At 34.2% G+C, this 26,764-nt stretch overlaps 2 protein-coding genes across 9 annotated transcripts; both read right to left on the bottom strand.

Moving 5' to 3' along the window:
- Positions 1-2,295: 2,295 nt before the first annotated feature.
- On the bottom strand, positions 2,296-4,656 carry LOC124825318 (Cysteine proteinases superfamily protein). 6 transcript variants are annotated; one of them, XM_047297904.2, is made up of 8 exons: positions 4,519-4,639; positions 3,989-4,062; positions 3,546-3,917; positions 3,293-3,460; positions 3,063-3,194; positions 2,901-2,982; positions 2,715-2,825; positions 2,296-2,617 (listed from the first exon to the last, which is right to left on the bottom strand). In XM_047297904.2, the coding sequence occupies exons 3-8, from the start codon at positions 3,755-3,757 to the stop codon at positions 2,549-2,551; spliced, it is 774 nt and encodes a 257-aa protein (XP_047153860.1). In that variant the 5' UTR covers positions 3,758-3,917; positions 3,989-4,062; positions 4,519-4,639; the 3' UTR covers positions 2,296-2,548. The 6 variants fall into 6 exon arrangements, with proteins under 6 accessions (XP_047153860.1, XP_087962598.1, XP_087962597.1 ...); XM_088106472.1 differs by having other exon boundaries at positions 3,989-4,025; positions 4,519-4,579; XM_088106471.1 differs by lacking the exon at positions 4,519-4,639 and adding an exon at positions 4,135-4,497.
- A 4,364-nt stretch (positions 4,657-9,020) lies between these two features.
- EMB2423 (telomere length regulation TEL2 family protein) lies at positions 9,021-25,775 on the bottom strand. Of its 3 annotated transcripts, none has more exons than XM_047297905.2 (14): positions 25,497-25,775; positions 25,344-25,372; positions 25,159-25,261; positions 24,888-25,059; positions 24,556-24,741; positions 24,282-24,439; positions 20,245-20,521; positions 19,000-19,208; positions 18,565-18,663; positions 12,809-13,338; positions 11,808-12,580; positions 11,407-11,605; positions 10,421-10,620; positions 9,021-9,674 (listed from the first exon to the last, which is right to left on the bottom strand). In XM_047297905.2, the coding sequence occupies exons 1-13, from the start codon at positions 25,657-25,659 to the stop codon at positions 10,468-10,470; spliced, it is 3,051 nt and encodes a 1,016-aa protein (XP_047153861.1). In that variant the 5' UTR covers positions 25,660-25,775; the 3' UTR covers positions 9,021-9,674; positions 10,421-10,467. The 3 variants fall into 3 exon arrangements, with proteins under 3 accessions (XP_047153861.1, XP_047153862.1, XP_087962593.1); XM_047297906.2 differs by having other exon boundaries at positions 9,021-9,669; XM_088106467.1 differs by having other exon boundaries at positions 9,021-9,669; positions 25,344-25,411; positions 25,497-25,635.
- Positions 25,776-26,764: the final 989 nt, after the last annotated feature.

Below are 26,764 nucleotides of genomic sequence, written 5' to 3'. Positions count from 1 at the left end.
TCTCTTATCGGTAAGGTATACTAAAATAATAAAAGCAAAGAAATTAGTTAGAAAACGTAGAAAACTACACCGCCCGTGTTTATCTTCTTCTCACGCCTATCTTTCACTAAGCCTTCCTCCATCGTCCAATTTCTCTCAAATTTTTCTTCTATCTTCGTCTATTCAAATTTTGATCTTGCCATAATTAAAGAGATAAAGAGCATTTTGAACTGATTTGATTTTCAAAGCATAGTAAAATTTTATTTACTTTATTGAATTCTTCTTCTCTAATTTTGGTGTGTTTTGGTCACCAATTTTGTATAAACATTAAGAAATTTTAATTTACCTTATACTGAATCTTTTTCTTGTTTACATATTTTGCACTAGGCATCTTAATGGGGATAAACTCAAATTATATTGAGTTGATGAACCATAGACTTGAAGAAAACTATATTAAATAAGAGAAGCTAGCAGAAATACTAGAATACTAGTTATTCAAATTTATGGTGATAATGATAAGATGGTGATAAATGCCTTTGATATTGAACTTTGTTTATAAAAGTAATTTTAATGTTGTGATGTGTATTGTTTTGATAAGAAATGGGATGGGATAAATGTTTGGATATGAATATAATGTATTAAATTCATCAATTAGTACTATCTAAGCATAATTTGAATTAAAAAAGACTCATTTTGGTACAAGAAAGAGGAAAAATGACTGAAATAGATCCTATAGATCAATGATACCCTTAAATCAAATGTTGAATTTTCCCAAAGGTGTTAGGCACCAAAGAATAATTAAAATGACCTTTAGGGTTTTGGACTATTAGGTGAAAGCTAGATGTCAATGGGCATGCTTAGTCCATTGCGAGAGAGGTACATGTCATTGGGTACCAACTGGAACTTCAGTTTCAAGGAGCTCAAAACTTTATCTTCGTTGGGTGGGTCATTCCCTTGTTGGGGGAGCTTTTTCCAATGTTCAACGAGCCAACATTCATTTGTTACAGTTGAGGCCTTTACCTAAGCGAATAGAATTTTGACTAGACAAATTCCAAAATATGCTTAATTCATTGAGTCAGACAAATATTGGTTGAACGATTAAATGTTTTATAAAATTTAAAAATTTAAGTTTTTAAATGTTATAATAATTATATCTTTTACTGTTTTGATATATGTGATTGGAAATTATAATTTAGTATTATGTTAATGTAATACAAAATAAATGATGAATCATTTAAATTGAAATGTGATTTATGATGTGATAATTTTGGATTGATGTAAGATACGTATGTATGGCATGTGTGATGATTTAAATTCATTTCAGAATGTGATGATCTTTTGTGAAAGTGTGAAAATAAATGGTTTAAGGTTTTGAAATAAAAAAGGTGAGTGTCTGGCTGAGTAAAGCAAGAGTGTTAGCCATAATCTACTATTTTGTGTGGGTGATGGGCTAAGTAGAATGAGGATTTTAGTCATAATCTACTATTTTGTGTGGATGAAGTGAATGTAATGACTTCTAAAAGAATGCTATGTGGATATGATGTTAAGTAGTGTATCAAAAGGGTTTCCATATAAAGACTATCATGATTGTTAATATCAGATTCCAATAAGAAAAATGTCTAGTATTGAAAGTCGAAAAAAGTTCCTACAATCTGGAACTTCGATATGAAAACAGATCGCAAATGTCAATACCTTAGTCATAATTGTGATGGATTGTGATCTTATTATCTGAATTTATAGTTATAGCTCCTAAGAAACATGAGTGAGATATGACTGGTGCATAGTCTTTGAATTCGTTCAATGGTCTTCCAGAAACATAGTCAAATGAAAATGTTTTGATTTAGCCAAGAGGGCTATGATATAATGATTGAGCTATAAGAACTGTCAAAAAAAGATGTGTTGTGTGATAGACATTTAATTTTTGATGTAAATTGTTGGTCTTGAGCTAATAATGTTATTGTTTTATGTGGTATTATATAATTTTCACTAACTTACCCTTTGTTTATGTTGTGATTTTTCCACCAATAATAATTGTATGTTATGCCTTAACAGAAGACCCTACAGGTGATAGTGAGAAGCAAGGGTGAAGGTTGCAGAGTTTCTTTTCCTTTTTTTTTTCTTTTTGGAAAGGTAAATAAAATATATGTGTGTAATTATACACCTTTGTATATGGTAGAACCTCTTAGACATATTAAGTTAGGTTCTTTTTGAAAAGCTTTCATATAGAGTGCACATGTGTGTATATTATATATGTACTTAGTACTGTCTATTACTGTTTATGTTCTTTTTGTGAACCAAGGTAACATAAGAAATGCATTTATGAATTTGAACAAAATTTAACAATAAAATAGAAGCAAATTGCCACTGTAAACATGAACTGCAGAGGAAAATACAAGTCCAATAAAGTTCAACTAGATGCATAGTAGAGAGTACCCTCTCTACTATAGACTAAACTTCTAGATGCACCTGCCTCTGATATGAACAAATCCCCCAATTACCATTCTAATATAATCAGTCAACAATAAAGTATGTGAGATCTAATAACTAGTTTAGTCAAGTTTGGAGACGTCTAATTCACTGAATTAAGTCCCTCACAGAACCTATCCAAGCCATCAAAGCTAAACCAATCTTTTTTCATCTGCAGAATTTCAAGTTTCAAGGTAAATGTCAAACATAACTGAATGAAAATGCATATTTTAATAATACATTTTAAGAACAGAAAATGGATAGCTTACAAAGTAAGGGTATCCCTCCATGCTGAAGTTATCAGGAGCATGCTCCAAAAACAAATTAATGAAATAGAGCACGAAAAATCCACATTCATTACCATCTCTTTGTTGTGGCACCTACAGTGTTTTTTCTTTTATCATTGGTTATTTGGTTACACTTGGGCTGAAAATCATAGGAAGGGTGATAATTACCTCAGGCACCAAAAATGGAATTTGGGATACAATTCGTTTTGTCTCAGGCCGGTCCATTGATTCATAAATATCTAGTACAAATCTGAAAATGAAGTCAACAGCTTGCTTGCTTATCAATATTTCAACTGGGCAATGAGTAGATATTGTTGAGTAATAACACACCTTCTGATCTCAGGTTCAAGTCGCCTTGGATTGGCCATTTCAAGTGAATCCAGCAACAACATGCACCGTGATCTAGAAGTTGATTGCGAGCTCTCACCAAAATGGCAGAGGATCAAAAGGCTCCAGTGACCCCTAGAACAATTGGGATTTCAAAGTATGCATTCTATGAATTAACATTTAACAGATAAAGAAAAGACATTTTGGTTAGAAAGAAAATTGAGTGCATTTACCAGCAGACTATGGGAACAAAAACATATGCCTTGGAGAAAATAGGTTCTTTTTTAATCCAAGTCAGCACCTTATCCTTAGATGAAGAAGTCCTGTAAAGGCTAAACCATAAGCTGTCAAAGCACATAAACTGTGCCTTCCTGTCTTCTGGGAAAATTTTCCACATCTTCCTGCCAGAAAATTTATATTACAAACAAGGCCTCAATTTTGGAGTTGCTCCATTGAATAAAAAATCATTATTAGACTGCCACTCACATCAAGAAAGTATAAAACATTCCACTGTCTAGCTTTTCCTTGGGTCTAGAAAATGCTTCCTTGGGTCTAGAGGGTGCTTCCTTTGGTCTAGAGTGCACTTTGTTGGGTCTAGAAAGTGCTTTCTTGCCATTAAATTTTCTCTTCCGTTTTGTCCGCAATCGCTGGGGAACATTGCTCCAATCAAAGGGAAATGGCGAAGAACTAATTTCCATCACCTAAGGCTTCAATTTTTCTTTCTTTGAGGAGTCGAAGACTGTCTTGTTTCTATATCCTTAGTTGATTTTCTTTGTTGTTTCACATACACTACTCTCATGAAGAATAATGACAGACAGAATCAACTTCTCCATTTGGTTCTCAAAGCATGTCAGCTTTCTAAACACCAACAAACATATCACACATTATATTAATACAAAAATAGTTAAAAAAAGAAGAATAAAACTAACCTGGAAATGCAAGAAAACGCAAACTAATCAAGGAAACCTAGAAATCACCCGCATCAATTAGGCCAGATACATACCTAATAAACAAATTCACATGTTCATTAAACTACTGAGGTTGTACAGAAACATCACACACAAACTAATTATACCTCTGCTCAAGCAATTTTTTTGTACAGGTATTAGGGCACAACTATTATACTAAGATTCAGTGTTTTGTCCGCAAACAAACTGATCATGTGTGTGGCTGACAACTATCATCATACAAAAAAGTAACATTATTTGGTCAAAATTTGGGGAAAAATAGAAACCCTCAAAATGAAGCTTACTACACTTTCTTTCATCACTGTTACTAAAATTGTATATCAACTTATTCTTCATTTAATAGAAATAAAGAGTGTGATTTTGCAGTGAATCAGGTTGTGATGGTTTTAGTTTCAAAAGTGTTGTTTCCATTTGAAGAGTTACAGAACAGAAAGGATTTATCACATAACAATGATATTAACATTAAAAAGATAAAACAAATAGATACTAACCAGGAAGCAGAGGGTGCTCTCAACACTTTAAGAGTGTTCCGTTGGAACAATCTGCTGATGGCATAACCACGTTTGAACCCAATGATGGTTCTAGTTTTCGATAAAAGTGCTATGGTTTAATCTCTAATTCTTATGAAAACTTCATAAGATTTTTAATTTTTATTTGATTCAATATCGTGTTTTAATTTTTTAAAACGATCTAGTTATATATTTTTATTAAATAGATGTTAGTTAAAATTTATATATTAAATCATTTTATTTTAAAAGTTTAAATTTTTAAATTAGGTAAAATGATTTGATATATAAATTTTAAAAAATATCTAACTTTACTTTAACATAAATAAATTAATTAAATCATTTTTAAAATTAATAAACTAAATTAAATTAAATTAGAGGTATAATTTAATTGAATTTTTTTATAAGAATTAAAGAAAAAAATAATTTTAGTATTAATTACTTTTTTTATTGTAATTTAAAAATCTTTTTCTTCCTCCTCATGATGTTTACAAATACTTTCTAGAGTTGTTATACTCTAGTTTTAATTAGTGTTGATTTTAATGAATGGATTATTTTAATGAATGGTTTGGAGAGCAAATAAAATTTAAGTAGAAGACACAAAACTAAAATCAATTATGGTATACAAAATAGAGTAAAACAATGCTAGCAAATTGTTGTAGATTTTTCATATCGTAGTTTAACTCTTACAAGTTACAAAACAAAAATGTCAAAAAAATATAAAATTTTTTATCTACATTGCTTAAAGAAAGATGTTTTTTTTTTTCAATACTTTTAATGAAAGGGGCTGTTTTTGCATGTTTCCCATAAATATATGCAGCTTTGAAAAAACGGAAGGCCTATTTTTTATTTTAAATAATTTTATTAAATTGTAATTTATCTATTTTTGTTTTCTTAGTGTGGATTTTTTTTGTAATTAATCTTTGTTTATTATTTCAATATATTTTCTGCATATAATTAGTCTTGCATTTCAATATATTTTCTGCACATAATTAATCTTATACATTTTTGTAATTTATAATTTACTTTTTTTTAATAATATTTATGTATTAATAACAATTTATAAAAAAATTAAATTTTATATCTATTAATTTATAATCTTGAGTTTATTTCTTAAAATTTATACTTTTTTCTAATTCATTTTTATCTTTTTGTGAATTATTCTTAAAGTAATTTATTCTTTGTCAATATATAATTATAATGTTATATAATTATAATATCATAATATTACATAACAAATCTAATTTAATATTTTCTTTATCGACAATTCAATATATATTTATCTTTATTTTTATATATAAACAAAAATATGGTTCAAAGTATGGCTGTTTACATTTTTATATTAGGTGTGTTTTTTTCAGCTCATTTTATGTATTTTTAAACCGCCACTGGTTTTATGGTTAAAATAATAGTTTTAATCATGTAATACTTTTATAAAAATTTTCATAAATTTAATAATTTAAATGTATTTGTAATGAAAATGTATAGGTAATACTTCAATTGAGTAATAAAATAAAAGAATGATATGTTACATTTATATTGTCTTGTAAAACAAAATAACTTTAAATCAATCCCAATGTTATTTTCTATCCTCTCTCGAGTCAATCACGTCCCTGGAATATCTGTAACATTATCTGCTCACGTATAACACATTATACGATCATCGCCATAATTTCATTCACAAATACACAAACAGAAACATGTATGGGATAAGCTATCGATAAAACAATCATAACAACAAGATATATACATACTAATTATATCAACCATAATCAAACACATAACAAGATACACATCTTCTAATTATACCAACCATAATCAAACACACAACAAGATACATACCTTCTGATTATATCAATCATAATCCAACAACCCATACATAGTAGTAATAACAATAGGATTCCTAATCCTCTAACATTAACAATTCAATCATACTGAATTACTCGATTCTCAATCTCTGATCCTTGAACTTCGATCATCAATCCTTGATATCTAACCCTTGATGTCATCACTAACAACTCACACATAAATCTTTGATCTATCCATTCATTAGCACTCATGCTAACTATTTATTATAACCATTATAGTAGCACCACTATCAACATAACATAATCTGGAGCATCTAAAGTACCATGATCATCATCATAGATACACCACCATCATGACTATCCCAATCATGAACAACACCATGAGCATCACCATACTATAATACAATAGTGGAAAGTTCATCCCACTCATGTACCCTACCTCACCGACTGTAGTCGCTCCTACAATCCACCTGTAGCCTCTCCTACAGGACATCTGTAGTCTCCCCTATAGATCATCTCCTTTCAATGCACACAAGACAAAAGGAAGCACTTATCCACAGATAGAACCAGAATTTACGAGGTACAACAAGTAGACTTACCATCCACTCTCATGCTCATCAATCACATACTCAGGTACATCTCAACACTCACTCATGTTCCACTCTCAACCACAAGTCAAACTGACCCTAAACATAACCACTAATCTCAACCTTTGATTATCATCATGTTCCACAACTCCTTAGGCTTTGTTCGTGTCCATTCTTCATCAAATTCGTCATTTTTCACCAAAATGCATTGTGATAATCGATTATTACTTAAGATAACCGATTATCTTAGTGAAATTAACCCAAAAACATCACACAGGAAGGGATAATCGATTATCATCCTAGATAGTTAGATTATTCCCAAAACCACACTCAAAATCAACGTGTAAATAATCGATTATAACTAATTATAATCGATTATTGTCGAATCGAAACATATTCTGGACATGATTCAAGCACTCAAACATACATACATTAATCCTAGATCACGTGGAAACATAGTTAACACATCATACATGCATTCAAGCATCACATACCCATGTAAACATACTCAAACACATATAATACATCACTTGAATCACCAGATCCAATCATTGACATGTTATACCCCAATAATAGGGTGCAAAAGAGTCTGTTTTCTCCCAAATTAGACCTCCAATGGACAATCCAAATGGTCTAATAAAGAACCATACGTCTGGAACCCACTGTCCAAAAATCAACCCGATCCAACGGTGAACGACTTCACAACAACGAAAACACCAGTGTAGATTTTATGAAATTCTCCAAAATAGAGCTTCTTATGCGAGGCTGTTTTCTTCCAAACTAGACCTCCGATTGACAATCCGAACAGTCCGACTGAAGAACCATACGTCTGGAACCCATTGTCCAAAAATGAGCCTGATTTAACGGTGAACAACTTCACAACGATGAAAACACCAGTGCAGGTTTTATATTATTCAAGAATGACTTCTTATCTTCCTTTCTGAAGTAACTTAGAACAGCCCAAGGCCTGAAGTAACTTCCTACCTTGGGTAAAATACTAGTACACACTAGTTTCCAAGATCAGGCAAACGTACCCCATTTGAAGTAGTTTATGGGAGAGGCCATCCATCCCTAACACAATTCGTGTTTAGGGAAACAACAATGGAGGCAGTGGCCCAATAGTTGTAGAGCTGAGATGAGACCCTCAAACAACTACGCTATCACCTATTAAGACGCAAAAGTAATTGGTGAAATTTGCCAACAAAAAACACAAGTCGTCGACAATAAAGGTAGAATATTAGGTTTATTTAAATATTAGACCTTATAGATAAGTGTTAATGTCACCCAGACTACATCCAAAACTCTCAGCCAAATACTATGGCCCCTTCCAAGTGCTCTAACAAATGGGATCAATGGCTTTCTACCTCCAGTTGCCAAAGACAACACATATTCATCCAGTCTTCCATGTGTCTCAACTCAAAGTAGCGGTGGAAACTCATGAAGTAAAGAAAGACCTGCAAAAAGACTTGGCAATTTGGTTTCCTATCAAGGTGCTAGAGAGGAGGACCAGTCAACAACAAGGAGAACAAAGGCAATTTGGTTTCCTACCAAGGTGCTAGATAGGAGGACCAATCAACAACAAGGAGAACAGTACAACATGTTCTCATTGAGTGGCAAGAAGGGATATCAGCTAACGCTACATAAGAAGAGAAGACTATACGGGATCAATTCCCAAAATTTTACTTTGAAAACAAGGTTGTTTAGATCGCAAAAGGTAATGATAGGACCATGAGGATCTATTTTAGGAGGGGATTAAAAAACAGAACATAGACTATTATGAGGTTTGGGGATTATAGGTGGTTAGGTTGTTAGGTTGTTATAGTGTCCCTTGGAGGGAAGGCCATATAAAGGAGGAAAATGTCTTGGGAAGGTTGTAATTGAGTAAAGAAAGACAGCGTCTGTTACATCGTGTGAGAAGGGAAGTTTTGTCCCTTGGCTATTTTCGAACATCGATATTGTTTTGGAATAATAAGACTCTTTTCCAGAGTTGAGTTTGTTTGCCTGTTGTGTTTCAGAACCAAACCAGTACAATCTGGGTTTCTTGTCACCAAGAAACCTAACAAAATAATGATTAAAAAGCAGCAAGTAGACAAGCAACAAAACACATTAGTGGAAATTGGTTCATTTACTTTTGCTTATTATAGTAGCTAAATATGATTTTTTTTTCTACATATTTGAATCATTAAAAATGTTTTCTTCACTTAGGGTGTCGAAGCTCTCAAATATATATGGTGGCATCTTTCTCTAAGAATTTTATGCCATCTTCACTCATGAAAAGGTGAATGCGGTTTCGTCTGTATAAGTTGATGACTAATTTCTCCAACATTATCATGGAATGGAAATCTAATCATCCTCCAGCTTGTTTTCTTGTCCGCAAAAATATACTCAGGATGTCATGCAAGCTCCACATGATGTGAACGAAACACGCTTCAGTTGGATAGGAATATAGAGTGCGTTGCAGTAGTATTTTAATTTCTCACGCTCAACCTCCCTTGCTATTCCATTTCGTGCACAAACTAACAGCCATGCATGCATTTTCAGCATCAGATGAGACTCGTCTTACTAGAATGCTCTATGAACATTTTGTCTCCTATACTTCGTAAGTCAACACTTGATCTGGTTGCTTACATACACATTGTTTGTGGAGGTAATCCGACTTCTTGATCATCTAAAAACGGTGCATTATGACTTGCTTGACTGAGATTTCCAAGCGGAATTTCCACTATAGTTCTGCGTCACACCTTCTCTATGACAAGATAGATGCCGTTAAATAGTTTCAATATAGCAATAAGTATGGTTGAAATTATTAACAAAAGTTAACTCATATATTTCTCGTACAATAAGAAAGATTCTCAATAAGTATCAAAAACCAAAACGGATTCGATCAAGTTGATCAAATGTTGTATATCTTTCCCTTCTATCATCAAGCAAATATAAATTAGTTAAATAAAATTGAACTTTTTATAATTGAGTAATTATATTAAGTACCTAAAACTGGTGGAAAGAGACGAGAACCTCAAAATTAATAGGAAAGGAGTAAGAATAAATAAGTTTTAAATTTCAAATGTTTCTGAATCAGAATATAAACTTTAGTGCTGTACCAATATAGAATACTAAAATATACAAATCCCTAAGGGAAAACGAGGAATATCATATTTGAATACAGATTGTATCTCATAATTAAAAGGGACCCTGCCTTTTTTTGAAAAAAAAAATTACCATTTTTCTACTTTACAAATTATAAAAAATAGAATAGCGTATAAAATCTATTGCTAGAATATCAAGTTCATTTTCATTTATGTCTTTACTTTTAAAAGAAAAAGGTTTTCATTATATATAAGAAAAACCGAAACGTAAAAAAAAAGGATAGATTCTTATGTAGCGAATGAATCAATGACTATTCACGATTCGATAATTACATACTGTATCTAAGCTAAGGGAATGGAAAAAAATGTTAAATAAATAAGGAGTGGCAGAAATAGCATGACTTACAATTTATATGTTGGGCTAGAAGCCACTCACTATGGCCAGAAGCATCTTTAATCCCCATTTAAGTAGGGAATTTTAATGGTAACATTGGATGTGCCAGTTGTAAGTGCAGGCCCTGCCTTGAGTGAACTTCTTGCTGACTCCAAAGCTCGGGAAGTTTGAAGAGCCATCTCGGCATGTAGTTGTAGACATGTCATAGCCATCTAAACAACAACAAAATCCTTAAACATGGCATAGCCATCTATAGTTAAATAAAAAAATTTATTGGGAACAGGAAAATAACAGAAGTTAAACCAAAACATAGAAGAGGATAGGGGGCTTTGCAAAGCTCTACAGCAGAACAAAAATGACTGAGTAAAAATTCCTAAGGATAACAAGCTACCTGGGTTAGTGTTAGGTTTCTGGGTATGGAACCTAACACTCTCACAGCACTCACTCACACAAAGGCACCCGAATGGTAAGAAAAGAATGAATTATATGTATTCTTATCAACAAAAGTAGTGTACAATGAAGCATAACATCCCTCCACAGGACCAACGTTTCTGTCTATACTCAAATGAATACAAAAATCAATAACCCCCGTACAGAACTCATTCCCTATTTATAAAGTTTCTCTTCCCCTTCCCACTGACTAACTGTCAAATAACTCTTCCCTCCTAACTGCCCTCTCATTTCCTCTTCCTTCTATCTTAAACCCATTATATCCTAACCCTATATCCTATCAATTAGGAATAGAACTCTTGACAGATGCTTATCAGTTAATACTTTAAAAGCAAATATATTGTCATGAACAATTAAAATAAATATCAATAAAAGTCCAGAATGAGACCAATATGTAACCTTAGCACCATAAAATAACAGTAGACCAATGCAGAAAAATCTAAACCTTTTCATATGACCAAAGTACAAGCAGATATAATTTAAAAGCTTGTGAGAACTGGCAGAATGGATTTAAACCTCTTGGAACCTTCAAATTTTCTTTTGCTTACCGTATAGCATTCTTTATCTGTGTCTAACTCAGCTATATCAAGGGCCCATGTGCGAATCCATTCAAGGCCAGTAGAAATTTCAACATTCCCATCAAGCAAGGCAGATGAAATGGAAGTAGGGTGAAGGGAAACCAATACACATGAGGCAGCAAAAAGAACAGCTCTTCTCACATACGCTTCCTGGTGATGACAAACCTCTCTGCATGGATTAAAAAGCAAAGTTGAAAGTTTTCCTACTTTAGCACACTAGAAAAACAATATAGCAAGAGGTATAAACATATACAACTAATAGGACACCAAATTATCAACTCCATTAGCATGTGCAAACACAGACTTTTTTGGATTATGTCAATCCTCATGCTGTTTCCAATTAAATAAACAACTTGTATCTTAGCCAGTACCTGGATCTTAACATATTCAGGAGCAAAGGAGCCAGTACAGAAGCTTCTGGATGCATGGCTACAGATTTCATACAAACCCCAAGCATGTAAATGAGTTTCCCCAAGACAATGAAATCCCTGCCAAGCAAGTCAACACCATGCCTTTTCTTATCATATCCCTCCATGGCAGGAAGCATGAATGCAGCAGCATACAAGGGAAACTTGTTATGGGAATACTCCATCTGGTTTTGTGGTGCAGGAGATCGCAGACTCCACCTGCGTGTTTTCCCCTTCTTGTTCTTAACCTGATTATGTTTAGGGGGAAGGTCCCTCTCGTAGCTATTTGACCAATTCAATAAAGAGCCAGCACCTGAAATCTCTTTCCAGGAACCAGCACCAGCAGTCCCTGTGCTGCTAGGTAGGAACCAAGGACGGGTATCAGAAACAACTGAAATAAGGGAACTAGTATGATGTTTGGGTTTCATAGTTTTTGATTCAGCAAGCTCTTGAGCTGCTTCTGTCATAACATCTAGAATCATTATGCGCTGACTGATATCAACATTAGGTGAATACAAAAGCTTGTTTAGTGTCTCAAGGGATTCAAATGGGCAGGTGACTGCCAAGGCAACTAATGCTCTTTGTCTTTTGTCTTCAGTTGATTCTTCAGCACCTTCTAAAGCAATATCAGAGCACCGAACCTGAACAAGAGTTCTGGTTAGATCCCTTGCTGCATGTTTTAGTTCGTCTGGGGATGCTCTTATGAGCTTTTCAGCTACATCAATAGCCATTTCCACCTGTAATAAATTTTTAAACATCAAACTTCAGCAAAAAAGTAGGATTATCAAGCGAGAAGTATAAACTGATTTGTTCAATAGCTCAGTCTAAAGTCTAGACCCATTATATAATACTTGGTAATTGCAGTAATTCTTGAACCCTGCAATTCATAACCAATTAATTTTTCTCACAAGAAATAAAAAAAAAACATTAAGCATAGACATATTTTCTGAAAGCAAATTACAAACCCCTTCAGCATCATCAGATTTTCTAAGAGCCGCAACAACTTCAGCCAGCTGTGAAAATTTTCTTTTCAAATCTGAGTCATCATCTTCCAAATCATACGGCTGTAAAGATGAATCACTTGAGGAATATGAATTCTCACTTCCACTGTCATCAACATCCTCCTCATTTTCGTCTGAGTCATGATTCAGTGATGCTGGATCAATAATCTCATCTGGATCAAGCACATTAAACTTCAATAACTTCTTTTTGCCCTTTACATGTGTACTTTTTCCTTTATTGGAAGGGGAATTAGTGTCCTTCTCTGGACCTGAAACTGTAGATGTTTTAGTCTCTTCAATACCTTTTTCTCCACAATTTGAGGCAGCCACATTCCCTTTCTTGAGGATAGTGAATCCAAATTCCCAATCAATTGTCTCCTCACTGCAGCTATCATCAAGATACAAGGGGTTCTTTGGATCAATAATTTTAGACAATGCCAAAGCAACACAGCTAGCCATTTTTCGAACTAAATGATTAGGACTCTCCAGCCTACCTGAAATAATTACACAAAAAAAATTAAAAAACAACTCATTCTGGGAATAGGAATACCAATTTTACAGGACTACGGAATTAGTGTATATGCACAGGACATGCAGTACCTTCTAAGCTGAGTTTATTTTCATTGACAGTTGTTGTCAGTTAGTTATTCTTAGCTGTCGGCTATCAGAATTGGATTTCGCTTCACATAAAATTACCTGATATTTATTAAAAAAAATGATTTAAACCCTCTCTCTTTTCCTTTGCTCTTTAACTTTCTCATATTTTCTTGTACTTTCTTTTCATAAGTTGATAGTGGAGATTACTCTGAGTAGGAGTGGGATGGAGATGGATCCACAACAATTTCATCACAGCAGTCAAAGTTTTAGTACAAACCATTCTATCTTGTTTTGCAGTATTAAATTTTCTTAATGAAACTCCAGAATATGTCTAGATAGCAAATAGAAAAACTTTTAAGTGATAGGTTAAACTATTTGTAAAACTGAAAAGAAAGGTTGAATCAGATAGAAAAACAATCTTGGCAAGTAATTGAATACATTTGTTGAGTTATTATTGGAATTTATTCATGGTTACTAGTTCTTATTGGAATTAATTCATGGTTACTAGATTACTAGCACCACCTGGATACTGGAGAAAAGTCCTTAATGCAGCATACTTTCTTACACAGCAAAAAGTTACAAATATAGCATGGAAATGAAGATTTGGGAAAGCTATCATATAAGCCCTACAGTTGTTACAAATTATATACTTCAAACAACTTAATTTTGATAAGATTGGCACATTTAACTTGACAAAATGCAAGATCACACAATAAAACAGCCAGTTCAAATGGAATCATTCCCTATATCCAGACGGCCCCAAATTACACAAATTGTTCCAGATCTAACACATGCTTCCAATGAGCAGGGCCTGCTATTAAAAGCATTATGAAGGATTAAGGGTAGGCAATATGCAATAGTTCCAATCCTGCATAACCTCTCTTTTCATCTCTAGTATCAATAAATTAAACAATTAAGTAAATGATTTGTTGTAATTAGAGGAAATATCTATAGAATCTTCTTAATTAGAGAAAATATCTATAGAATCTTCCTAATTAGAGAAAACATTTGTAGGATCTTCTAGATTACTTTTCAGTGTATTGTTTCCTTATTTCCTTTTTTTAGAAGATTAGATTGTTTCAAATAGAGGTAAGGAGAATGTAATTGATATCAATGAAAATAATAAAGTCACTCTCTTTTTCAAGTTGATATTAGAGCTTCCGATCTTGGGAGCTCTGTTTCCACTGCAACAATACCTACCGCCGCTGATGTCCAATGTCCTATCATTTATCACTCTTGATATGAAAGCTTATAAGGAGGAACCCGAGCGCTTGAAAGCAATGGTTGAATCAATGAGTAAGCCTCTCGATCATGTACTCTGTCCAGGAAAGGTTAGATTTGTCTTGATATTGTTGGTCATGTGTCTCAAGATATTTGGATTTTTGATTCAAGAGCAACTGATCATATGACACCTTTTCGTGTGTCCTTCGATTCATATGGCAAAAAAAATAGAAAACAACTTATTACAGTTATGAATGGTCAGGGTATATCTATATGTCGCTTTGGGAATATAATTTTGGACTGATCTATTGTATTAAAGAATGTTTAACATGTTCCATAATTAGCCAACAATCTTATCTCTGTGAAAAAACTCACAAAAAATTTAAATTGTTCATATTAACCTTTTTCTCAACTTATTGTGTTTTTCAAGACTTTGCCAAGGGAAGACGATTTTAACTGCTAAGAAGCAAAGTGGGTTGTATCTGTTAGAGTTTGATGACCAAAGCAAAACAAAAATCATGAGTCAACAAGTTACATTTGGACGTGGGCAAATTCCCAAATATGGTTACATCATAAAAGGCTTGGGCATCCTTCATTCAATCTTATTAAGTCCTTATTTACCAAGGAGTATGTTGAGTCTTTTAATTGTAATATTTGTCAGTTGTCAAAACACTATTGTGTATCTTATCCTATTAGTAATAAAAAGAGTACTTCTCCATTTGATTTAATTCACTCTGACCCTTGGAGACCTGTCGTAGAATTTATTTCCAGAGCCAAATGGTTTGTTACCTTTATTAACGATTGTACCCATGTCATGTTGACATACCTTGTGAAAAATTAATCAGAAGTTTTTCAAATCTATTAATTTTTTTCGTCTTTTCCAAAATCACTTTGGAAAAAACATCAAAAGAATCAGGTCTAATAATGCCACGGAATCTATGAATCATGAATTTTTCAATTTTTTGTCTCATAATGGTATTGTTCATGAGCTAACATGTGTAAACACCCACCAACAAAACAGGGTTGCGGAAAGAAAGAATCGTCATCTTCTTTAAGTAATTAGAGCTCTTCTTTTTCAAATTTCTGTTCTAAAAAATTACTAGGGAGTAGTTGTGTTAACTATCACATATCTCATCAACAGGTTACCCACCCATATCTTAAATGGCATTAGTCCTATAGAGTCTCAGTTGATTTTTGTTCCTTCTTCCCCTCTAATAACGAGTCTACCTAGTCAAGTCTTTGGATGTATCGTTTTTGTTCACTCTCATCGACCTAACCGTAGTAAATTAAATTCTAAAGCTCTTAAATGTGTCTTTATTTGATATCCTTCTAATAGAAAAGGGTACAAATGTTCTTCTTCAGCCGCAACTCAAACCTTCTCTAGGGATTTTGATTCCTCCAAATTCTTTGCCTAACATGGTTCTTCAAAATGATATTGATTTGTTGAATCCTCCCGCTGAGATTGAGAAGAGGAAACACAAACTCAAGCATCTTGTTCAATCCCCAAACTCTTCACCAATGGATGTCACCTTTCATGAAACAATCCTTTTATGTCAATCCACCACTCCAGGGGGAGAAAGCACTTAAAGTGGATAAACTCTCCTTCCTGTCATTACCATGTTTGCCTTCGCAGGATTCCGAAAATCTGAGCAATGAAGCTACCATAGTCCACCATAGGAAGAAGAAGAATAAAATTTCTTTGGCAAAAAAATATGAAACAAGAAAACAACCCACTTTGATTCTAGAGCAAGAAAAATTGTCTAATCCGGAGGTGAGGATCCCTGAAGATAACAATGAGGTAAGTATTACTCAGGATTTACCCACTGCCCAAGATCTAAGCAATGAAGCTACCATAGTCCACAGTGAGGAAGAGAAAGAAGACAAATTTTTTGGCAAAAAAATATGAAGAAGAAAACAACCCACTTCAACTCGAGCAAGAAAAATTGTCTAATCTGGAGGTGAGGATCCCTGAAGAACAATGTGGAGGTAAATATTACTGAGGATTTACCCATTGCATTGAGAAAGGAAAGAAGATCATGTCCTAAATATATTATTTCTCAGTATATTTGCACTAACAATCTCTCTGATAAGCATAAAAGCTTTATTGCTGCCATTTGTTCTACAAAAATTCCTACCTCAGTCCAGGACGTCATGAAACTTGAACATTGGAATCAAGCCATGAAAGAAGAGATGAATGCACTAGAAAGAAATACAACTTGGGAGATTATTGATAAGCCAAGAGACAAGCAAGCAGTAGGGTGTAGATGGATATTCACAGTGAAACATAAGGCAGATGGGACAGTAGAAAGATATAAAGCTAGATTGGTGGCAAAAGGATATACCTAAACTTATTGGATTTACTATGAGGAGACGTTTTCCCCAGTGGCAAAGATGAATACAGTTTGAATTGTTCTCGCTTTGACTGCTCATTTTGGATGGGACTTACACCAGTTGAATGTGAAGAATGTCTTTCTTCATGGAAATCTAGAAGAGCAAGTGTACATGGAGATTACCCCAGGTTTTGAAGTTAAAATAAAAAAAAACAAGGTATGCCTCCTAAAGAAAGCATTGTAGGGTCTTAAGCAATCCCCTATAGCATGGTTTGGAAGATTTACAAAAGCAATGGTTTCCTTGGGATACAGCCAAAGCCAAGGAAATCATACTTTATTCATAAAGCACTCTTCTACTGATAAACTCACTCTATTGCTTGTCTATGTGAATAATATTATTATTGCAGGAGATGATGAAACAAAAAAAATTGGCATTAAAAGAAAAATTGACAGCCCAATTTGAAATGAAAGACCTAGGAAAACTCAAATATTTTTTTGGAATAGAGGTTGCTTACTCCAAGAACGGAATTTTCATCTCCAAAGAAAATATGTACTTGATCTCCTCAAAGAAACAGGAAAGTTGGGATGTAGAACCTCAACAGTTCCTATAGAACAGAATCACAGAATTAGAAGTGAAGAAAGTGCTCCTACAGAAAAGGCCCAATATCAGAGATTAGTAAGAAAATTGATTTATCTATCACACACAAGACCAAACATTGCTTATGCAGTTAGTATAGTGAGCCAATTTATGCATGATCCAAGAGAGAGACACATGCAAGCGATTGACAAAATTTTCCAATACTTGAAGTCAAGTCCAGGAAAAGGGCTATTATTCAAAAGGGAAAACAAATTGACTTTGAAAATATATATTGATGTTGACTATGCAGGTTCTATTACTGACAGAAAATCAACTTTTAGGTATTGTGTGTTTCTTGGAGATAGTCTGGTGACGTGGAGGAGCAAAAAGCAAGATAGAGTATCTCGTTCTAGGGCAGAAGCTGAATCCCGAGCTCTTGCTCCAGGAATCTGTGAAGAACTCTGGATGAAAATCATTTTGGATGACCTTAAAGTTAAGGTGGACAACCCTTTGCAACTACACTGTGACAATAAGTCTCCCATTAACATTGTCCATAATCTAGGACAACATGACAAGACCAAACACATTGAGATTAATAGACATTTCATCAAAGATAATCTAGATAGAGGCTTTGTGATTACAACTCATGTTCCTACAAAACTTTACATAGAAGATATTTTTATAAAAGGGCTCCCTCCGGGTAGATTACAAAATCTTGTAGACAAGTTGGAAATGATTGATATTCACTTACCAACTTGAGAGGAAGTGTTGTAATTAGAGGAAATATCTATAGAATCTTCTTAAGTAGAGAAAATATTTATAAAATCTTCTTAATTTGAGAAAATATTTGTAGGATCTTCTAGATTATTTTTCAGTATATTGTTTGCTAATTTTCCTTTTTTAGAAGATTAGATTGTTACAAATATAGGTAAAGAGAATGTAATTGATATGAATGAAAATAATAAAGTCACTCTCTTTTTCAAGTTGATTCTTACAGCTAACCCCTTGAAGAATCAAATGCATGCCATTCTTCATCCCATCCAATTCCTCCTTAGACATTGTCTCCAGAGAAAGACCTAGAGCAGCAGATATGTCTGAGATAGATATAGGAAAAATAAATAAATATGGTACCAGATCCAGTGAATACTTAGAGGAGGAAGGTACATGAGATTGTCATAACTACAATGCAAAATTGGGTGAGCCATGCCACAAAAGGAAGGCCTCTAGCAACTTGATGAAGGTGAGATGTAGTGGTGGAGAAAGCCTTTCCAGTTACAAGGGTAAAAGCAATAAACTTGCCCTTCCCAAATCCCACAATGAAGGCAAATTCATGCACTAAACCACCCTTTCAAACTCAAAACTAGAAGCTATGTATTCCTCTATTCACATGCTTTTCACTTTCAGTATACTGGTGAAATTAAAAAGGATACAAGCTTGTTGCTCAATAGGTGCTGTTTGCACAAACTCTTTCTTAGACCATACTGCCATCAGACGTTGGACAGTATTCAAAAGCCCAGGGCGATTATGTTCTGATAATAAGGAACCAGGTGGGCATTCATGAACAGCAAATTGAAGGATCCATTTAAGGCAGCTAACAGGGAATACTTTCCATAGCAGGAATTTGTCAACAAACATAGACCTGAGGGGAGACAAGGCAACATAGCAAAAAACAAAGGGGCATAAGCATACAAAAAGTATTAGTAATACTGAAATTTCATTACAGGTTATTAAACAAAAAATAAATAAACAAAAAGGAAAAAGTGCTTATGATGGTGTCAACATGCCTACAGGCATGCTGTGTCCCAATAGTAGTCAATGGTGGGAAATGCCGGCATGGCAGAGGTTTAGCCCCTATATGACAAAAAATCACTGAGTACCAGTTTGGCTTAGAACATGGCTCTAGCAGTCATGACTCTTTTTCAGTGCAAAAATCTCTTATGCGGACCTAAAGTGGTGTCATTTTGGTGTGGCTGTTATAGGAGGACAATCTTGAGATTGTTCCCCTTTTTTATTTAAACAGAACAGAGTCAGGAACCTTATTGGAACCCATAACTTAAGTTACACAAACTTAACCCCCACTCTTCTCTCCAATGATGTAGACCCAACTTCTCTAGCGCCAATGCCAGATTTGCAGCCACATAGTGTTTTCAGGCAATTTTTAGCAAAGTCATCTCTGATGAGCTTGTGCAGCTATGTTCTGAACTACACAGATTTCTCAAGGTATGAAAGAGATCTGCTACCTCTTTGTTCTAACCTCTGGTCTGTTGTTCTTGTGATTTCTGCCCTACAATGTACCCTATATTTAATTTTATTTTTCTAATTGGGTTTCGTCATCCTAGTTGAAGTATGGTAATTGCTTCATCCACTCAACCACACGGATCTACACCAATCACTGCCTCCACCTCTGCATTAGTTTCTTTCTCGTACACTGAACTCTGCATTTATTTTTCAAATTTTGACTTTTGATCACCAATTACAAATGTCTTTAGTTTTAGTGTTTTTAATTTAATTTTTCAGCACACAAATATATAATGTGTATCTTAAAACTTTAGACCTGTGGTCATCCAGTAGCCAATACAGCTTTTTCAGAGTCAGACACTCTGCGCCACTATTTAGAATTGACTGGTTGTAGCTCATTCCGAACAAAATCAAAACAAAATGATTATTTCAATCACCTGACAGAAGCCTGAAGCTTAAAAATTCGATGGAATAACAACCACAGCAGCCAATACGCATGAATATCATTAGCATCTTGAGTAGCTAACTTCTGCAAAATCACCTCAGAGATTCTTTCTGTGGTATAAGGATCACTGATGGATTCCATTATTCTTGACCAAAATACCATGATAGGTTTCGACACGAGCAACTCCTTAGTAATTGAATCATTATTTGATGATAAGCAACCATTGACAAGCCTTAGAACTTCATGTATTAATTCACTAGATAGAAGATCTACAAGAAAGAGACTGAATTAGGAAACAATAAAAAGCTAGTCCAGACAGAGACTAAAACATAATTCACAAGACTACCAGCATAGGAGTAGAGTCATAAATAACCGCAAGTCAAAAACTTCATTTATCTCCTTCAGCAATATAAAAAGTAGATTTATAGTGTTTTCCATTAAATATAGGATAATAGTTAGAAGACAGTCAATTTCAACATGATATTTCCAGTTTCTCAAACAGTAGTTATTAGTCCTGATCACAATGGGGAGTGGCCAAACATAAAAACACATGGCTGGATGGTCACTATAACAATGGTTAAGTATACAAAATAATCAACTTACACGACACAAATATAAATACTCTGAAAAATAAAATAAAAAAAAAACAAAAGTAAGAACATTCATAATTAATAATCAAACGTCATTTTATAGAGTATGTGGGGGAGGGGAGAACAAATCTATGAAATGTGAAGAAAGAACATAATACGCTAAAATAATAAAAAAACAAAAACAGAGACCTGCAAGCTACATTGTGGAATTTGAACTGATACCAAAGCATAAAATAATAGACATGTGGGAATACTGAATAGAGACATAAACACAACTGTTGGAAGAACATCAGGACCTGTTGGAAGAACATCCGGATATGTTGCATGCACAATTTACTCTACTATTTGCAGATAAGCTATTCTACACACATCCACAGATATACAGATCAAATATAAAAAGTGGACATTAGAGACAAAGGAGATATTCACAAAATGTTCTTCACTTAAAGTCATGCCTAAAAAGAACGTGCAACCTACTTCAAGCAAAGTAATGAAAAAACATGTCTGCTCTGACAAGTTGACTTACCCAACTGTTGTTGTATAAAGAAAGAGAAAGCACGAGTATCAAGGCTAAAAGCTCAAGTCTACCGGACATATATCCATGAAGCCTTTAAATAGAAGAGTTTTCAAAAGAAAAATCAAGAGGATAGCTTAAGAGGATAGTCAAGTGAAAAGCTTACAACGAAACATCCATCCTACAAGCATTCAAAAGAGAAGAAAAGAAAAAGCTCAAGACAAAGAATACATCTGAGTTGAAAAAGAGAAAAAGAGAAGAGAAGAGCAAAAAGAAAAAGAAATACTCTTGAGCTTCATTGTAATATTGCTTACTATTATAAGAGAGAAGAGAGAAACACCTGCAAATATTTAGACTGCTTTGTATTGTTTTTACATCCTCTTTGTGAAAGTTATAGTCTTAACTACTTATAAGCAATCGTTGATTGCAATTCTGAAGAAGAGATTGGACATAGCTCAGTTGGAGTAAACCAGTATAAAAATATTTGTGCAATTATCTCTTCTCTTATCTAAATGATCCTCTTGCAAAAACATGCAGTTCTATTTTATTTACAAATATAAGAATCTTCGTAGCTAAACGATTACCTTTCATAAAGGAAGTTCTTACAAAACGCTGCAGCATACATATCCTGAATAGCACGATAAAAAGCAACTATCATTTTCCAACATTTATCATGTCGAGCGTCTAAGCTTTCAAAAAAAGAATTTCAAGCTCAATAAAATGTTATATCAGAAGGGTTGCGAAAAGTTTTCCATTAACACTATTCAACCCCCTTCTAGTGTTTTTCAGGTACTTCACAATAGGATTTTGTATGGTATTTTGGATTATAGGAGTAGAAGACTCAATTAATGGGACAGGTAGAACATTTTGAATAGAATTAGAATCTTGAGTAGAAGTATGGAAGAAAGGAGATTGCTCAAAAAAGGTGACATTGGTAGTCGTATTATTGGATATCAGATAACAGAAAATCTTGGAGGACTCAAAAATTCTTTATAAAGTTATAACACAAACCATAATTGGTTATGGGGGAAACATTGCTTCCAAAAGATATATAATACCATCACACGTAATTCTAATGCAAAACTAATGATATTATAGTGAAAATAAGTAATTTTTTGAAGAATAATTAGAGGGAAAGTGGAGAAGAAGAAAAATTTTTTAAAAATTGAAAATAAAAAAAAAAAGATTGGCCGGCGGGACTGGCAAGCAGTGGCGGCAGCAGTGGCTGTTGGTGGCAGTATGTTAGGTTCCTTCTAAGAACCTTTCTCAAACAGACTTAAGGGCACACAACACACCCACACCCAGAAGAAAGAATGATATATTCTTGTATTGATAGCAAAAGAATACAGAGTATGTGAACTGTGAGAGCTTAACATCCCCCCTCAGGAATGATGAATTCCTGTTAGACTACTACAAAACAATCAACTAACTATTCACAACTATTCAGTTAGCTATTTATACAAATGAATACCCACCCCTCCTAACTGCCAAAACAGTTAGGTATTCCCAGCTTTATTCCTTCTTTCATAAACCCTCCAACTCCTAACACAGTAAGTTAGGGCATCTGGAAAAGAATAAAAGAAAAAGTGTTTTAAAGTTGTGTATTAGAGTGAGTTTTAAATTTTTATTGGGTTGACCCAATATTTAACTGTGATTTAAAGATCATTTACACTAACAACAACACTAGAGCAGGGGTTTAGTGGCCGGACAGAAAACAGAGGTCACCATTCCATCTTACATTGAAACAAGGCCAAACTTCCAATTTTTTTTTCAGAAAAGAAGCCCCACATATTTATGATGTAACACAAAGGTGAATAAAAAATCTAGGGGCAAAGAAAAGTATTATATCACTGCAAATAGATAGCACCCTCAACTGCTGCAATTTTCCAAGATAACAGCTTAACTGAAAGAAACCCACAATAGAAACCTTGCAGTGATACTGCTCCATTGCTATAGCTCATAGTTCACAACTACGCCTAAAAACAGCATTTTACATATACGAAATAGAGAAGACCTAAATCCATCAAAACAACAAGATATCTTTCAACTGAATTATCTATTTTAAAACAAAATTACCAAAGCAGACTCTTGCAATAATTTTTTGATTTGCCATGAACAGTCTTTAATTCACAAATTGTTGAGATTACATCGATGCTGACAAGATTAAAACAGTTATGTTCAGTGCACACACATTTGCCATTTAATAAGATATCTACTCTTAATAGAACACAAAAATTAATATATTCTACTTTCAAAATATCAGCATCCAACATATTTAACCTTTTAGAGGGGTTGCTTAACATGGATTCACATCAGTGTCAAGTTACTAATCAAATATTACAATTGGGATTTGGCACTTTATTAGAGACTACAGAGTCATTTATTTACTTGGGTTAGTTTCACTACTACTCACATGTTGACCAAGACTTGGAATCTTGGCCAAGGAAAATAGATACAACCACTAGGTGGTATCTTTACCATGTAGATGAGGAAACAAAAATGTCAAACATTTAATAGGTTACAAGCTTGCAGTGGCTCGTAACCACATGCCACGGCACTTTACAACAATGCATTTCAAACTTTTACAAACTTGGTATTGGTGTCAATTTCACATTGATAATTGGTTCACTAGCTTCTTTTAGTTTTGTCAAAAAACTCGGACAAATAATGCTAATAAGAAACCGAATAGTATGCCTTCTGCAAACTATAACCCACTTGACACTTGCTATCTTTTGAAAGCTAACCTTTATAGAAAGTGAAGAAAGCAAATTTTTTTCTACCAAATGGTACAGAAATTGCAACATATTGTGGTAATAGAAAAAACATGACATGGCAAAGGATGATAACTAATTCAAAATAATCTAGTGATACTTAATAATATAGGTAGTTCAAAGAAAAAACTGAAGTATCAAAATTTCTATTTACCAGTAGAGCCACGGCGACAAATACGAGAAAACATTTCCCCTACAAAAAACATTGCACCATTTTTGTCCATTTCATCCATTTCTACATTGACTAGCAAGATCATCTCTCTTTCTTCTGCCAAGGAGAGTAGTTGCACAACAACCTGCTTGAAGAACACACTGAAACTCTTGGTGAAAAAAATAGATCAAGTGCTTAAAAGTTACTCAAACAATAATAGTATTCAACCATTGAAAACCCACAAACTATCTAAACCAAGAAAAGAAAAGGAGGATACTGTGATGACAAGGAAGTGGATGAGTTCATTCTTGCTTTGTCCGGAATAGATGCAACAATCTGTGCCACCCTTGATACATCCATCTTGGTATGTACATCGGTAACGTTTCTCAATTTAGAAGAGCCACCAAACTCTCTTGCTAACTGGACCACCCCTTTATTTTCAAGCAAGCACAGTACAAGCAATCTGTTATACATGTGGAATCAGAATAAGTTCTTCCCACTGTCATTAAATCAAATCAGTTTATCACTTCACACCAAATTAAGCACAAGCAAGCGGATAGCTTTCGAAAACGAGAAACTTCATTCATTGCACAATGCGAACATCCATACCTTTCAGAATTAGAGAGGACAGCATTAACATCTAGACCATCAACCGCATTCAGCTGAAGAAAAGGAACCAAAATCTGCAGCACCTCAGAAACCAATCCACGGACAAAGAAAACATCATAAACATATTTCTGCGCCGAAAAGGGAAAACAACCCAGCCAGTTCGAGGCAACATCTGCAGGAAGTTCCATATCCCATGAAAAAACAGGAGCAGCAAAATACAATATCATTTTTGAGGAACTCAAAATTTGGAATGGAAAATAAAAACCCTTACCAAGTAATAGAAACCTAGCCAGTGTGGGAAAAGCAGCTCCTCTATAAAACGCACGCCACCAACCATTTCGCTTTTCTGCAGTAGGAACTTCGACACTGAAGACCTGAACACAGAAGAAACACGAATTTACGACTATTTCGTCATGACAACGGCAAACTACGAGAAAAAAAAAAACGGGAACAGACCTGGTCTCGGTAACTTTCGTCGATGCTATCTGTCACGATGGAAACATGCATTCGAAATCAAAATTCTCCTTCAAACAAGTGAAATAGTACACGTTCCTTAAAAGTACGCAGATAGAGAGTATCTGATTCAAGTTAGGGCAAAAACCAACGAACCTGAGCGAAGAGAAGGGTCTACGGGGAAGAGAATGGTAGCAATGGAATGAAGGGCGCAAATAACTTGATCGACGTGCTTCGCGTTCTTTATAGCCGAAATCACTTCGGCGACGTTGCTAACCACCTCATGTTCCAATTCTCTCTTCTCTGAACCCTCCTCCATCGGCAATTTTCCAAAGCGAAGTTGCTTTCACTGCGAATTTGCACTCAGCTTCTGCACTTCAGGATGAGTCCACTTCGTTGCGGAAACTTTGGGGTTACTAGACGGCGTAGTTCAATCCCAAACGCTGTATCATAGATATAAATAAATAATATTACTATAAACCTATAAAATAAGTTAAATTTAGTGTTTTAAATAAGTCTACCAATTCGAAAACGCTATAATCTGACATGTTATCTTAAAAAAAAAGGTTAGGGGGGTTTATGAGATGTAACTATAATTAGACTAATTAAATATATATATATATATACGCCTGATAGGTCGGACGTCTACAGTGGACCAAACAGCTAATTAACCAGGTTTAAGGTAAGTTGAGGTTAAAAATTATTGGGCTGAATTTGGGCTGTGATTAACTTTTCAGGGTGTTGCTCCCTCCACCCCCACACATCTCTTCCTCCACCTCCCCTTTACTATTTTGCCCCTTCCTCCACCTTTCCTTTACTATTTTGCCCCTCAGTAAAATTTTATTTTTAAAATTGTTGTTTTTTAATTTTATTCATTTATAACATATTTCACTGATAACCTACGTAGTTTCTTGTATGAGTAAAATATTTTTCTACAAAGCTTGGTGATCGTGAAAAGAATTATCAAACAATCTTCTTCTTGTTCTCGGTGCAGTGCGTTTATGGTGTAGTGTCCTTGTCGTGGTTACTCTCCAGGTACGTAGTCATAATCCTTCCAATAATCCTAAACCCTAAATCCTTCCCATACTTCCAATAATCCTTTTAATATCCAAGCCTATAATCCTTGCATGAGCCGCAAAACGTAGTAAAATAAAAACGAAACGTAAAAGGAACACTGCCTATGGACGGATGACATCCTTCAACGGATGTCAACATCCGTTTAAGGCAAAACGGATGTCGACATCCGTTTAAGGCAAAACGGATGTCGACATCCGTTTTGCCTTCAACGGATGTTGACATCCGTTGAAGGATGTCATCCGTCCAGAGGCAGTGTTCCTTTTACGTTTCGTTTTTATTTTATTTGTTTATTTTATTTACAGTAATTTATATTTAAATTTATAATTTTAAATGTTATATATGGTTAG

The sequence above is a fragment of the Vigna umbellata genome, chromosome 2, assembly GCF_029865625.1.
Source record: "Vigna umbellata cultivar VRB3 chromosome 2, Vumbellata_1.0, whole genome shotgun sequence".
Taxonomy (NCBI): domain Eukaryota; kingdom Viridiplantae; phylum Streptophyta; class Magnoliopsida; order Fabales; family Fabaceae; genus Vigna; species Vigna umbellata.
This window is presented reverse-complemented; position numbering and strand designations above follow the sequence as displayed.

Excerpts from the sequence above, each read along its gene's own strand:
- LOC124825318 (XM_047297903.2), bottom strand. The coding sequence starts at position 3,757 with ATGGAAATTAGTTCTTCGCCATTTCCCTTTGATTGGAGCAATGTTCCC. Across the intron at positions 2,983-3,062 it reads CTTGAACCTGAGATCAGAAG|ATTTGTACTAGATATTTATG; the intron begins GTGTGTTATTAC and ends CTTCATTTTCAG. Across the intron at positions 2,826-2,900 it reads TTCCATTTTTGGTGCCTGAG|GTGCCACAACAAAGAGATGG; the intron begins GTAATTATCACC and ends AAAACACTGTAG.
- EMB2423 (XM_047297905.2), bottom strand. The coding sequence starts at position 25,659 with ATGGAGGAGGGTTCAGAGAAGAGAGAATTGGAACATGAGGTGGTTAGC. Across the intron at positions 25,373-25,496 it reads AGACCCTTCTCTTCGCTCAG|ATAGCATCGACGAAAGTTAC; the intron begins GTTCGTTGGTTT and ends CCATCGTGACAG. Across the intron at positions 25,060-25,158 it reads GGCTAGGTTTCTATTACTTG|ATGTTGCCTCGAACTGGCTG; the intron begins GTAAGGGTTTTT and ends AACTTCCTGCAG.